A 15,427-nucleotide genomic window follows, 5' to 3' on the forward strand; every position below is an offset into this window, starting at 1 on the left:
GCCGCAAGCGCAGTTGGGGGCACCACGGTAGTGTCCAAGTCCCCAACCCTGCGCCTAAGCTGGTCTATGTGCCGTCGCCACAAGCATCCGTCTTCGAGTGCCACCTGGTACGAGCAAGGGCCAGTGACTCCCACTACTGTGGCTGGCACCCAAGGAATGTCCCCCACATAGTTCCGGGCAAAGACTTGGTTTCCTGGGACAAATGACCGTGGCGCGTTGGCACAGCCTGGGGGTTCAGCCACGGCAAAGTCCGGGTGTAGCCAGTCGAGCAGTGACCTGAGGCGGCGGCCCATAAGCAGTTCAGCAGGACTCCGCCCTGTGGCCGCATGAGGGGTGATGTGTTGCACGAACAAGTATTCGGCGACCCGCTCATGCCAGTCTCCCCGGTCCAGGCGCACCAGTGCCTCTTTTGCTGAGCGCACCATTCTTTCCGCTTGCCCGTTGCTGGATGGATGAAAGGGTGCCGTTAGGGCATGGCGGATGCCCAGTCCCAAAAGATGTGAGAGTTCAGAACTTAACTGGTTAAGTGTTCTGAGGTGTGCGTCACTTTCTGACGTTAGAAGCTAAGGAGGAGCTTGTGTTCCTGTACTTTCTGTTGTTCTCTCTGTGTGTTTGAGAGAGACGGACATGGCTGAAAGAAGCCCCGGTCCTTGTTGCTGAAATCTACCAATAAAGAGCTGTAAATAGACAAACCTGTCTGTGTATGCTTGCATGGAGCAAGGGAGAAAAAGACTGCTTTACACCGCTGTATGCTACTCTGCTAAGCCGTGGCGAAAGAGACAGCAGAATTTATTGCGCAGCGCAGAAGGAAGTGTGCTGGACGCTGTAAACGGCTGATTGAGATCGTAAACTAATCAGTGGCCACGGCTCAACGATCAAGCTCCAAAGATCGTTATCTTAACAAAAGAGACCGCTCAAACGTGCCTGACGTGAACTGCGGTCCGTTGTCAGAGACAAGGACATCAGGACACCCATGCGTTGCAAACAGGCCTCGCAGCACCCGGATGACGGCTTCGGTAGTGGTGGAGGGCATCAGGGCGACCTCCAGCCATTTGGAATAGGCGTCCACCACTACCATAAAGGTCCGGCCGTGAAAGGGGCCAGCCAGATCGATGTGCACCCTCGACCAGGGTGTCTTTGGCGTCTCCCAGGTGTGTCCCTTAGCTGCCGGTGGTGCAGGCCTCGACTCTTGGCACGCTTGACAGGCGGACACCCAGGCAGTGATGGCATCGTCCATATTAGGCCACCAGACGTAACACCGAGCCAACGCCTTCATTTTGACAATTCCCGGGTGGCCAACGTGCAGAGCCTTCAGGACGCGCTGACGGAGTCCCTGGGGAATCACGACGCGGTCTCCCCACAGCAGACAGCCGCGATGAGCTGAGAGTTCATGTTGTCTGGTTGCGAAGGGCTGGAAATCCGATGCAAAAGGCCCTTGTGGCCACCCCCTCCACACCCAGTTGAGCACCCGGCTGATGGTGCGATCCTGGGCAGACGCGGAGGCCACAGTGGCAGCCGATACAGGCGCTGCCGGAAGATCCTCAATCAGAAGGAGCGATGAAGCTGGAGCCGGGTCTTCCACAAATGCTGGAAGAGGGCAACGGCTGAGGGCGTCGGCATGGCCCATCGATTTCCCCGGGCGATGGATGAGCCGGTAGTGGTAGGCAGCCAGGAAAACAGTCCATCGCAGCATGCGTGGCGAGAGGACCGGTGGAGTTGGATGATCACCGGCGAGGAGGCCCAGGAGTGGCTTGTGGTCAGTGATGAGGTCAAAAGTCCTGCCATAGAGGTATTCATGGAACCTCTTCACTCCAGCCACAAGTGCCAGTGCCTCCTTGTCGAGCTGGCTGTAATTCCGTTCCGTCGGAGATAGCGTCCTGGAAAAGTAGGCGAGCGGTGCTTCTCTTCCGTCTGGAAAACGGTGACTAAGGACAGCACCGATGCCAAAAGGTGAGGCGTCGCAGGCAAGGACCAGCGGCCTGGATTCACTGTACTGTACCAGCACACTGTCTGATGAAAGGAGAGCCTTGACCGCATTGAAGGCCGCCGTCTCCCGATGATCCCAGGCCCAAGGCGTCTTAGTGCTAAGGAGTCGGTGAAGAGGCTCAGCCACTGTGGCTTTGTGAGGCAGGAACATGTTATAAAAGTTCAGCAGCCCCAGGAACGCCTGCAACTCCGTCTTGTTCTTTGGGGTGGGGGCCTGCTGGATAGCGCGGATCTTGGATGTGGTCGGGTGAAGGCCGGAGGCATCGATAAGATAGCCCAGGAACTCTACCTGTGGAACGGCGATCTGGCACTTCTCCCTCTTTACCTTGAGCCCGGCCTCTTGGAACCTGGTCAGCACGGCACGGAGGCGCTCGAACAGCTGCTGGTGTGAGTCTGCAGACACCAAGACGTCATCAAAATATGGTACCACGCCCGGAAGCCCTTGCAGGAGACGCTCCATAAGGCTTTGGAAGATGCCAGGAGCCACACTCACCCCGAACTGCAACCGGTGGCAACGGAATGCCCCCCGGTGGGTGACGATCGTCTGGGCTTCAGCAGTGGCATCATCGACTGGCAGTTGTTGATAGGCTTGGGCAAGGTCCAGCTTAGCGAAGACCTTACCCTCACCCAGGGAATGCAGCAGGTGTTGGACAACAGGAACCGGATAAGCGTGCTGCTGAAGTGCCTTGTTGATCGTGCACTTGTAGTCAGCGCAGATTCTCACTGACCCATCTGGCTTGACAGGCGTGACGATGGGGGTTTCCCACTTGGCGTGGTCAACCAGCTCCAAAACTCCTTGGGCGATCAGTTTGTCCAGTTGTTCGTCCACCTTAGCCTTGAGAGCAAAGGGAACCCGGCGTGGCTTTAGCTTGATGGGGGCGACTTGTGGATCAAGGCTAAAGGAGATGGGCGTACCTGTATATTGCCCCAAGGTGCCGTCAAAAACCTCAGCAAAGTCTTTGACCAGACCCTCAGTCTCTGCGTTAGAGATGCAGTTGATGCCGGTGACTTCCAGGCCGAGGGCATCAAACCAGTCTAGCCCTAGGAGGCTTGGCCGCTGACCTTCGACCACCACCAACCGGAGCAGGCCCGAAAAATCCTTGAAGGCGATCCGGAACCGGCCAATGCCTACCACGGGAATGTCGTTTCCCTGGTAGTCTCTCAGGTGTACGCGGTGAGAGTCGAGTTGCCTTTTGGACACTCTGGGTACCAGTCTTTTGATGGTGCTCCACGACACGATGGACAGGGCAGACCCGGTGTCGATCTCCATGTCACATGGAGCTCCTTCAATGAGCACCGTGACGTTCAGCTTGCGTCGCGTAGGCGAGTCGGTTTGGCCAATCGTGGTTCCAGACGGGCAGCGGCAGTTGGTGAGAGCGAAACAACTTTCCTTGGCAGACTGGAGTGAAGACTTGGACTTGCGAGTCGATGAAGGGGGGGTGTCAGACGGAGCCGATCGGCAGACCTTAGCGATGTGGCCCCTTCTGGAACACTTCCTACAGATGGCGTCTCTGAATCGACACTTGGCACGGGAATGGTTGCCTTCGCAGCCGGCACATTCCGGTTGGCCCTTGGACTTCTGTTGGAACTTCCTGCGCTCCCGCTTTGTCTGGTGCACATCATCGTCTTCACTGGAGGATGCCTCATCACTGCTGGCCTCTTCATGATGCACCGGAACTGGCTCCCTAGCAAGACGCGGGCTGCTGGACTTGCGGATCTCCTGGGCGTTCAGCAGCTTCTGAGGCCACAGCCTCCTCAATGGCTTTCTGCAGCGTGAGGTCTGGCTTGGCGAGGAGACGCCGTTGCAGATGGATGTCCCGGACCCCGCAGACGATTCGATCCATCAGGGCATCGTCTAAGTCTCGGAACTCACAGTGCATTGCAGCCTGTCGCAGGGCGGTGGTGTAGTTGTTGATTGATTCCCCCTCTGCCTGGTTCTGGTGGTAGAACGCATGGCGGGCAGCAATCTTGGACGGCTTTGGTGCGTAGTGGTTGCGGAGCTTCTCTTGGATCGTGTCCCATGGTGTTGCCTGGACTGCTTCAGGCGCAACCAATGCTCGGGCCGTCTCAAACACCTCAGGCCCACAGAGGCTGAGGAATAGGCCCCGCTTCCGATCCTTTGATACTGCTGTCAGCTCGTTGGCTTGGAGGTAGCAGTCGAACCGAGCGAGGTAGGAGTCCCATGATTCAGAGGCTGGCGCAAACGGCGGTAGAGGCACAAGTGAAGCCATGATTCCGATGCCGGCGTGAAGGGCGATGGATGGAACACAGTGCTCTAGCCAGAACAGTCAGCTCTGAATTGGTTCTGTCCAGTGATTTCGCTCAGTGATTTCGCTCTGTGATTCAGCTCAGTGATTCAGCTCAGTTCAGAGGCTGGCCGCATCTGGCTGTGCTCTGATGTCCATCGATCCCATCCTCGTCGCCAGTGTTAAGTTGTGGGTTGACATAGCAGACGACACAGCGATTTCTCCAAGTAGCTCTTTATTTTGTAAGCTGGAATAAAACTGACTGCAAACAGCTCAGCCGGCCTGCTTTTATAGGCAGCCGGCTGTCAACATTGTAGCAACAACAGGCCAGAGTTCCCGCCTAAAATAACTGACGTGGACCTGAGTGAAAACTTTCTACAGACCTGAGTGAAAACTATATACAGTATCCCCCTGCTGGCCCAGGGTGAAACTTCACTACATAACAGAAGCCCCTTGGGGGGTTCATCCAGACTTCTACCTCTCCATTGCTAGAAAGCACAGATCCAGGCAGTTTTCCTCCTGCCCTGTGCCTTCTAGCCACAGGCCTGAGCTGTTTTGCCCTTGTCTCCCACTTCCCCCCAGAAAGCCTGCTCTTCTGCCCATCTGGAGAAAAGCCAGTTGCTCTTCGTTCCAATTCAGCGCCAGAACACAGATTTTCCTGGGGGAAAGCAGCAGCAGTGTGAATGAGCCCTAAGTTCTTCCAGTATCTTGTTATTATCAGCCTGGCTACAAGCAGAAAGAGAACTAACTAGAGTTTTGAGCAGCAAGTTAATTTTGTCTCCCGTGAAAAGATTGAGGAGAGCCAGATCCGGACATTTTGTCCAGCAATTGCTTTTTTAATTGGACAGATTCTTCCTCGCAGAACCGAGCCACTTTCCCACATGGCCACCCCACAGCATTCTGCACCCCCTCCAGCCGTTTGGTGCGTAGGAGGAGCTATTATGGGCTACCCGTATAGGCGGGTGAGGTGCCATTTTCGCCCTATTTTAAGTGCCACCTCTTTTGCCGAGGCCGATTTAAAAGGAGGCATCATCCACGTTGAGGTCCACCCTTCTGCACTGATAGCAACCTGCCATTCAGCTTCCTTAAACCACCTGCCTTGTGTTGTCTGAAGCTGTTGTGCCAGGATCCTGTACACCAGAAAGTCAAATTAGCCCTTTGGACATTTCAGTCCTGGACTCTCAAGGGATCTCAGCAGCGACCCAGAAAACGTGAACCATTCTGTAGGTGGTCTGAAGCCAGCCGTTTGGGGACCCTGTGTGCCTCCAGATGGAACTGAATCCCACTCCATTCAGCCCTGACCATTAGTCCTGCTGGCTGGGGCTGATGGGATGTGGGGTCCTAAAAGCACCTGGACGGGAGGAGCTTTCTGCATGCAAAGGAGATGCTCTACCCTTGAGCCACAGCCTCTGCCCCTTTGGCACAATCTGGCACACTAGTGGGGGAGAAAATAAACGGTGGTATTTTGTGCCAATGATATTTGGAAGTGCAGGGTTAAAGTGATAGAATTGATTCCTGGAGGAGGAGGAAAGGGACAGAGACCATAGAGAAGGAACTGGGTAGAACAATTGACACAGGTCACAGCTGGCCAGAAATGTTACTGAGCCGGCGCACAATGCGTCAACTGCACCTGGGGAAATTGCACTGCTATTCCATTCTGTGTGCATTTAAGAAAAACTGGTTTTCTGAGCTCTGGTGGGAAAATGTAGGAGAGGGATGTTTGGATCATGATGAGTGAAGAAAAGTGTGGCTCTTCTGCAGTAAATGCCCCGTGTGACTGTAGGAATCTCAACATGCTGTCTCCCATCCAACTTGAAACTATACTGGACCCTACTTAGCTCCGCAAAGGTGCCAGCAGGTCCATTGCTGCCCCACTAGGAGAAAGCCAAAGAAGTGTTCCCTGCGGAAGCTGCCCAGGATGGTGGAGCACTTTGCCTGCCAGGCATGGGGGGGGGGCAGAAGTTTGCCTAGAATTCCTTGTCTCTCCACAGAGATGTCTTGCACAGAGTGGCACCTGGTGCCTGGTCATGTGTGCTCACACAGGACCCAAGCTGGGCGTTGGCATGGGTGCCTTGGCTTGTCCGCAGGGTGGGGGTGGGGGTGGAGAGGACCCTGTGTTGCTTTCTGCCTGTTTCTTTCCCTCACACCCCCCTTTCTCTTTGCAGATCTTTGCTCTCTTTGCTTCTCTTCCGAGTCCTTTCCTGCTTCACTTCACCCCTCTGGGTCCTAGTCCCACTCTGCCCTCTGGCCTCGCTTGCACCCGTCCGCCTGGTGTTCCTCGGAGAGTGGGTATGCCAGCTGTGCACAAGGAGGGGCAGGGCTGGCCGGGTTGAGGAGATGGCTGGCAGCTGTGGGCGCTGGGCTCCCTTTCCTTGGAGACGGAGAGAGGCTTTGCAGCTGCCTCCCGGGAGGGTCTCCAGCCCAGCCCCCTGCCCTGCACACCTGCCCCCTGGACAGAGCGAATGTTGTGCTGCCCAGGCACCAAACAGGTGGGGAGCTACCAAGGTGGGGGGGGGGCAGGGTGCAGAAACGCCACCTTCTTTGGATGTTGCCATGCTGACCCCCCTGGGCTTCTGTTTGGGGTAAACCCGAAATGACTCTTACAGAGCCCCCTTCTGGCATGGGGCTAAGGCAAGGTTACTGGACGTCCCTGTTTCCTGGAGACAGTTCCCAGATTTACAAATCAGTCCCCTGGCAAAATCCTGTCATTCCGACTCATTTCAATGGATTCATTGAAAAAGATCTGGTAATCTTCAGCTATGGACACACAGGCCCTTGACCCTCGGTGAGGTGGGGTGGCCTCACAGCCTTTGCTCTCCTGATGCTGATACTGTCAGCAGGCAGAGCTGCATGGAATCCTAGCTCTAGTGCTGGAAGAGAACCCCGAGGGGAGGGTCATCTGGCCCAACCCTCTGCAGGAATCACAGGTTTTGACCTTTAAAGCCCTTTGTGGCTTTGGGCCCTCGTATTTACGGGACCGCTTCTCCTGGCATGCCCTGCAGAGGACCTTTAGGTCCATGAATAACCATAGTTTAGAGGTCCTAAGGAAGTCAGGGCCTTCTCAATGATGGCTCCGACCTGGTGGAATGCCCTGTCCCATGAGGCCAGGGCCCTGCAGGATTTAACCTCCTTCCGTCAGGCCTGTAAGACAGAGCTATTCCGCCTGGCCTTTAATTTGAATTCAGCCTGATCTTTTATTTCCCTTCTCTTCCCTCCCCCTTCCATTTTATGAAGATTACCTGCTCTGAGACCCCACAGCTAATTCTCCCCTGGCCTCCACACTGGCCCAAGTAGGACCAATTCAGCCAGCTAGCCCTGGGGATTATCTAATGCTTATTGGATGGATTTCCCCCAGATTGATTTTTGAACTTTGAATTTTATTGTTATTCATGTTTTTATACTGTATTTTATGCTGCTTCAATGTTGTATTACAATTAAGTGTTTTAAATTTGTTGTTAGCCGCCCTGAGCCTGGTTTTCTGAAGGGCGGGGTATAAATAAATTATTATTATTATTATTATTATTATTATTATTATTATTTGCTGTGAGAGGGCAAAGAGCACCTGAGCTCACCCGAGTGCCTTCTGGGCAGCTGCTGTTCCTAATGGGGAGAAGAGGAAACGCATCAGAGAGAGTGCTGGCGGTGGACCACCGAGGCCCGAGTTCAAATCTCTGCCTGGCTATGAAGCTCATTGCCAGGGACTGACCCTCAGCCTTGCAGGGTGGCTGGGAGCAAAAAGGGGGAGGCCCTCCTGCCCCCTCCCTGCTGCGAGCTCCTCTCTGCTCCTGGGTTTGCCTCCGTCCCAACAGAAAGGGCAGCAGATCTGATGTCCACCCAGATCTCCAGGCTCGGCCTGGGACTCTGGCCAGCGGTGGACGGTGCCGACTCAGAGCGCCTGTTCTTTGCCTGCAGGCGAGATCAAGTGTGAAGCGCCAAACAACAAGCTGGACAAGTTTATGGGGACCCTCCTCTTCAAGGGGGAGAAGTACGCCCTGGACAACGAGAAGATGCTGCTGAGAGGCTGCACCATCCGCAACACGGACTGGTGCTTCGGACTGGTCATCTTTGCAGGTAAGAGCAGCTGGCCGAGAGAAGCAGGAGGAAGGGACCAAACGTCTCGGGTGTAACCAGGTAAAAGCCCCTCTCACTGGGATAGGGGGTTTGTGTCCTCTAGCTCTTGAAAGGGGTCTTTTGCCCACAGCTGGGGGGGGGCACAGAAAAGAGCCTGGCTTGTGTCCAGGGCCAGATTGAGGTTTGAGGAGGCCCTCAGCTCCTGAAGGTAATGGGGCCCTTTCTATGTCCAGCTGTCCTTTGTCAACAACAAATTGTCTCTGATTTTATGTGTCATATATATGCTATATGGTAATTTATGGACTTAATAGGTCCATACACAACACAAAACACTGTTGCTGTAAGTAGGTTTTATTTTATTTGTTTTTTCTCTTATGTTTTGGAAATGTACATCCAGTTTTTTCCCTTTGATTTTTTTGGGGGGCCCTAAGCTATAGCTTGTTTACCTTATACCTGAAGGAGCATCTCCACCCCATCTTCCAGCCTGGACACTGAGGTCCAGCTCCGAGGGCCTTCTGGCGGTTCCCTCATTGCGAGAAGTGAGGTTACAGGGAACCAGGCAAAGGGCCTTCTCAGTGGTGGCTCCCGCCCTGTGGAACACCCTCCCATCAGATGTCAAGGAAATAAACAATATCTGACTTTTAGAAGACATCTGAAGGCAGCCCTGTTTAGGGAAGTTTTTAATGACTAATGTTTTAATGTACTTTTTATATTTGTTGGAAGCCACCCAGAGTGGCTGGGGAAACCCAGCCAGATGGGCGGGGTATAAATAAAAAAAGATTATTATTATTATTATTATTATTATTATTATTATTATTATTATTAATTTCCGGCACTGCTTATGGGGCTGCCAAGCGCCTCCCTTCCCTAGATTCCTGCATTGCAGGGGTTGGTCTAGATGAACCTCAGGGTCCCTTCCAACTCTGCACCGCTATGATTCTGCAAAGCACCTGCATCTCCCACAGGGCCCAGGATGCCCGGACCCGATCCCACCTAGTGGCTTTGTGCAGTGGGGTCCCTCTGCCCCTTCTGCAACCTGAAAAGGGGGCCGACTCTCCTTTGGGCAAAATGCTGCCTGCCTTGGCCTTCCCTCAAATCCATCAACAGCTGCCATTTGTCAGGGTCTCCTGCCTCCCAGGAGGTGCTTTGATCTGGAAATTAAAATCCGATCGTGCAACAAAAAATCAGACTTTTGTTTCAACTGCCAGGGCCAGACACCAAGTTGATGCAGAACAGCGGAAGAACCACGTTCAAAAGGACCAGCATTGATCGCCTGATGAACTTCTTGGTGCTGGTGGTGAGTGCGAACGGCAGCTTCACTCCATCTCTCAGGGCATGAGAATAGCAGCAAAGGGGGGGGGGGCATGCATGGACTTTATTCATAAGATACTCAGAAATCAATTATTCCTTCCCTCCTTCTTTGCAAGGACCAGGCAGCAACTAAGGTTCCTCACATCAGTAGATGGTAGATTTAGGGAGTAGGGTTAGAAATTTACTGGCATTAGGGGGGGGTGTTATTTCATGGATTAGCTATCTTTTTTTTGAAATCATTTTTATTTGATTTTACAAATGCAAGGTTATAAAAATCCAGACATAAATCCATATATAGAGATTCCCTGAGTCTCACAACTTCCCCCACCCCCTCCATGAGGTCCCATTTTAAACATTTACAACTGCATATTCTTCCATACTCTATCTTTTATCTCAATCCATAATGTCCATAGTATTCGTTAGACTACAAGTGAAATCAAAATCCTGTCAGTGTTTCCTTCCTTCTGCTTACAGAGGTCTCCTAAATAACTGATAATTTTTTTCCATTCTTTTATAAAGTTTTTGTCCACTTAATATCTGAGTTTTCCAATCAGTTTTGCCATCTTGGCAGAGTCCATCAGCTTGGTTTGCCATTCCGCTCTGGTGAGGACTTTATCTTCTTTCCATCTCTGGGCTAGTAACATCTGGGCAGCTGTTGTTCCATACACAAAAAGACTTTTATGCTCCTTTGGGATATCGGCGCCTATGATTCCTAATAAAAATGCTTCTGTTTTTTTTAAACAAAAGTTATTTTAAACATTTTTTTCATTTCATTGTATATCATCTTTTGACAATGTTCTTTTACACAAACTCTGTATCTATACAGTGGGACATAGATGTTCTTCTGCTTTCTTCCCTCCCCTTTTCCTGGCAGATCTTTGTTCTTCTGGCCGCCATGTGCTCAGTGCTGGCCATTGGCAACAGCATCTGGGAGTACAAGAGAGGCTCTGCCTTCCAGGTCTACCTGCCCTGGCCGCACGACGTCCACTCGGCCTTCTATTCCGCCTTCCTTATGTTCTGGTCCTACGTCATCATCCTCAACACGGTGGTGCCCATCTCCCTCTACGTCAGGTAAGTGGGGGGGGAGGCATGTGTTCTGCGCCAGCCCTCAAACGGCCCATTTTGCACCGGTGTGTATGTGTATGTGTCTTTGTCATGGTCCGGTCTACGGGCGATCGAAGTCCCGGCTGAGGACGTCGGGACTGGAGGCAAGATGGCGGAGTGGGAGCAGGAATGAGAGTCCAGAAGCCAGGGGTCTGAGGGTCAGGAAGCAGGGAGTCACAAAGTCAAGGGTCCGAGGGTCGAGAGCAGGGAGCCACGAAGCCAAGGGTCTGAGGGTTGAGAAGCAAGGAGTCAAGAAGCCAAGGTCCGAGGATCAGGAAGCAAGAAGCCAAACTCACCAAGGCAGGAAGCATGTTGCTGTGGCAAAGAGCCGAAGGGAAATGCTGACCTTATATCCCTTCCCAGCTCTTGCCACCAGTCCTGCGAAGCCCTACTGGTCACAGAGCCTGGCTCCTGCACGCACTCCTGACAGCCTTCCCTATTGTCCTTCAGTGAAACGTTTGGCATTCCAGTCCCAAACACGGAGGGCTCAAGAGTCACAAGCCATCGTGTCCTCATGCGCCTCTACCCTCACGGGGTCTGGTCTGGCAGGGCAGATGTGGCGATGGGAACTCCATGTGTGGCCACACTCAGGAGCATTGGGAAAGGAATGGGAAACGAGACTGTCAAGATTGTAATACCGTTATAGTGGTACCTCTGGTTACGAACTGAGGCCCGTTCATAACCGGAAACTGTTCTTATCCTGCGGCTCGCTTTCGCAAATGGTGCCTCCCGCTGCACGCACACCTCTGGTGCGTGATTTCCGCTCGCATCCTGGGGCAAAGTTAGCAACCAGGAGCACCTACTTCCAGGTTAGCGGAGCTCGTAACATGAAGTGTGTGTAACCAAAAGCGTTTGTAACCAGAGGTACCACTGTATGCAAATCAATGCTGCGAATGCACTTGGGATTGTATCTGAACTTACTTCTACCCAGACCAGAGCTGTTGCTATGACTCGCTCGGCTCCATTAATATCAATAGGTCTACTCTGAGTAGATGGAACATTGGCTACAACCCACTGTCTACAGTTCTGGTTACATTGCCTGAAAAAGAATATTAAAAAGTTCAGAAAACGGCAACCCAAAGATCAAGAGGTTGTCAAGACTCCTCTATGAGGAAGTCAACGGTGGAGTAAGCCGATCAGGTGCCCGGGGTGGCATTCATGTCCTGCGCCCAGGGGCGGGGCCAACCACCCATGGGGGTGGGGCCAGCTGGGGCAGGATGCTCTGTGGGGCCTCCAAGGAGTCTGTCCGCCTCCTCCCACTCAGCCACCCTACAGCTGGGGGAGAGATGCGTGGCTCGGGCGCACTGCAGGCCCCATGGTGAGTGCTGCCCAGCATTTTGTCACCCCCTCAGTGGTGGTACCCGGGGTGACCTGCCCCTTCTGCTCCCTTCCTCCGCCACTGGAGGAAGTTACTGCATTTGGGATTTTTGAGTTTAAGGAAGAGGCCAGTCCAAGTGTGAGCCGAAAGGAGTGGGAGATGTCCCAGCATGCACTGCTCCTCCAGCCCTACTTTCGCTTTCTGGGCACCAATAAAGGCACCAAAAGGGCCAGCCCCCCCCCTTCTGGCGTGCTTCCTCCTCTTGCCCAACCAGGGCAGGCAGTGTGCTCTGGCAGCCCAACCCTCGGGGTGGGGGAAGGAGGAACCACCTCGTTGGCAAGGCTGGTGAGCTTTTTGAAGGAGCTCTGTGACTCTCCTTTGACTCCACAATGATGGCGCTATGCCCAGGCTCCGACTCAGCCGCTTCCTTCTTCACAGTGGACGCGGCATCGCCCTTACAGTGGTACCTTGGTTCTCAAACTTAGTCCATCCCAGAAGTCTGTTCCAAAACCAAGGCAAGCTTTCCCATAGAAAGTAATGGAAAATGGATGAATCCGTTCCAGACTTTTGAAAACAATTCCTAAAACAGCAATTTAACATGAATTTTACTAGCTAATGAGACCATTGATCCATAAAATGAAAGCAATAAACCATGTACTGCAGTCACACAATCAATCTATCAGTAGCTGAACTGGGTTCCACACAGTCACAGATACAAAACAAAAAAGCCACAAAAACAAAAACGCAAAATAAATAGCAGAAACAGACAGACCTCAGTGTAACACTCAAAATGGCGCACGTTCGGCTTCTGAATAAGGTTTGCAAAATGGAACACTTCCGAGTTTGTAGTGTTTGGGTTCCAAGTTGTTTGAGTGCCAAGGCGTTTGAGAACCGAGGGACCACTGTACGTCATGGGGTCCAGGGAGGATGCTTGTGACTTCTGTGTCAGGGGAAGGTCAGGGGGTGAGGGAGAGGGAGCCGAAGTCCCTGGCCAGACACCTGGGAAGGCCTTTTCCTTGAGGGAGCAGCCGGTTCCGACTTCCCAGCATGCACTTGTGCTGCAGTTTATGGACTGCATTTCTGTCCCACCCTCCTTCCTCCAAGTTGCTCAAGGGCGTGTGCAGAGTTCCCTCTCCTCTCTTTGGTCCTCGAGGGAGGCTGAGAGACGGCGACCCTGGCCCAAGGTTGTCCAGGGAGCAGCATGCTCAAGTGGTGCCTGGAAAGCTGGCCTCCCAAATCCTAGCATGGCGTTCTAACCACTGCACCGCGCTGCCTCTCTGTGTGCACAGGCTGCACACGGGTCACCCGCTGACCCCCCCCCCCAGAAGCAGCATCTTCAATGGCCTCTTGCAGCTTGCAAAGGGACCCCAAGCACCAGGAAGCTTTTCCTGCCAGGTCTCCAGCCCATTCCTTGGTCTCCCCTCCTTCCTCTCATTCAGCGTAGAGATCATCCGTTTGGGCAACAGCTTCTACATCGAGTGGGACCGCAAGATGTACTACCCCCTCAATGACACCCCTGCCCAGGCCCGGACCACCACCCTCAACGAGGAGCTGGGGCAGATCAAGTACATCTTCTCTGACAAGACGGGGACCCTCACCCAGAACATCATGGTCTTCAACAAGTGCTGCATCAATGGGAAGATCTATGGTAGGGGGCGCTCTCTTGGGGCTGCTGCATCCGTTCATCTCTTTGAAATAATTTTTATTTGATCTTACAAGTGTAAGATTATAACAATATAAAATACATATCCATATTTAGGGAGTTCTCCCAGTCTCTGCACCTTCCCCTCCATGGCTCCAATTGTCAACTTTTTCGATTGCGTATTGTTCCAGAATCCATATTTATGTCACTCCATTTTGTCCATAGTATCTGTGTTACTGCAATCCTGCTAATGCTTTCATCTGCTTACAGCTGTCTCCCAGATATATTGTAAATTTCCCCCCATCCTTTATTAAAGCTTTGGTCTTCTTGATTCCTGAGCTTCCTGGGCAGTTTTGCCATTTCGGCATAGTCTAATAGCTTAGTTTGCCATTCTTCTCTGCTAGGGACTTTGTCTTCTTTCCATCTCTGGGCTAATAACATCCCTGCAGCTGTCGTCGCATACATTAAAAGTCTCTTCTGCTCCTTTGGAATATGGATCCTTTGCCAGCCTGCTGTCCCCCCCCCCCCCCCGAGATTTTGTTCATCCATTAGTCCCAGTCAGCATGGGTGGCTTGGGGGAAGGAAAGATGGTTCGGATACTTCAGCTGGTGTAGAATTCAGCGGCCAGGTTGCTCACCGGAGCAAAATAGTTTGAGCATATTATACTAATCCTTGTCCAACTGTGCTGGCTACTGATTAGTTTCTGGGCCCAGTTCAAAGTGCTGGTTTTGACCTATAAAGCCTTAAGCAGCTCAGGACTGCAATACCTCAAGGACCGCCTCTTCCCATATGAACCTACCTGGACCCTGAGATCATCTTCTGTATGCCTCCTTCGTGTGCCTCCTCCTTGAGAAGTCCAGAGGGTGGAAACACGAGAATGGGGCCTTCTCTGCAGTGGCTCCCCATCTGTGGAATGCTCTCCCTAGGGAAGTTCGACTGGCGCCTTCATTATACACCTTTAGGCGCCAGACAAAAATGTTCCTTTTTAACCAGGCCTTTGCTGATCTGTTTGACATCCTATACCCTTTTAAATGGGTACACAGGTGGTGCTGTGGGTTAAACCACAAAGCCTAGGACTTGCCGATCAGAAGGTCAGCGGTTCGAATCCCCGTGATGGGGTGAGCTCCCGTTGCTCGGTCCCTGCTCCTGCCAACCTAGCAGTTCGAAAGCACGTCAAAGTGCAAGTAGATAAATAGGTACTGCTCCGGCGGGAAGGTAAACGGCATTTCCGTGCACTGCTCTGGTTCACCAGGAGCGGCTTAGTCATCCTGGCCACATGACCCGGAAGCTGTACGCTGGCTCCCTCGGCCAGTAAAGCGAAATGAGCGCCGCAACCCCAGAGTCAGCTACAGCTGGACCTAATGGTCAGGGGTCCCTTTACCTTTTTTTACCCTTTTAAAATGTGGCTCTTTTCGGTGTGGGTGTGTGTTATTGGGTTGTTGTTATTCTGATTATTTACGTTGTGATCTTTTCTGTGAACTGCCCTGAGACCTCCGGGTATAGGGCGGTATATAAATTCAATAAATAAATAAATTCAATAAATAAATAAATAAAGTGCCAATACAGGAACCATTCAGACCTTCTGGAGCCCCACACCTGCACCTGTTTTTCAATGCCGGCCTGGTGTCTCCCCTGCTTCCCAATGGGCAGTTGTAGATCCTTGGCCAGGGTCCCGAAGGTGCCCGGGTGCCCCTGTCGTCCCGCTGGCACAAACTGGCCCAGGCCCGGAATTCACAGCCAGGTGTGCGT

The 15,427-nt window shown here is 52.6% G+C and overlaps 1 protein-coding gene across 1 annotated transcript in view; it reads left to right on the forward strand.

Annotated features, from left to right (window-relative positions):
* Positions 1-15,427, forward strand: part of LOC309352701 (phospholipid-transporting ATPase ID-like) — an 83,457-nt gene that overhangs the window by 34,849 nt on the left and 33,181 nt on the right. The window contains exons 10-13 of the mRNA XM_081881401.1: positions 8,145-8,303; positions 9,512-9,600; positions 10,489-10,685; positions 13,476-13,684. Coding sequence (XP_081737527.1) covers positions 8,145-8,303; positions 9,512-9,600; positions 10,489-10,685; positions 13,476-13,684 — 654 coding nt within the window. The remainder of the gene's footprint in view (positions 1-8,144; positions 8,304-9,511; positions 9,601-10,488; positions 10,686-13,475; positions 13,685-15,427) is intronic.

This window comes from Podarcis erhardii (assembly GCF_964252035.2).
Source record: "Podarcis erhardii genome assembly, chromosome: 11".
In the NCBI taxonomy this organism is placed as follows: Eukaryota; Metazoa; Chordata; class Lepidosauria; order Squamata; family Lacertidae; genus Podarcis; species Podarcis erhardii.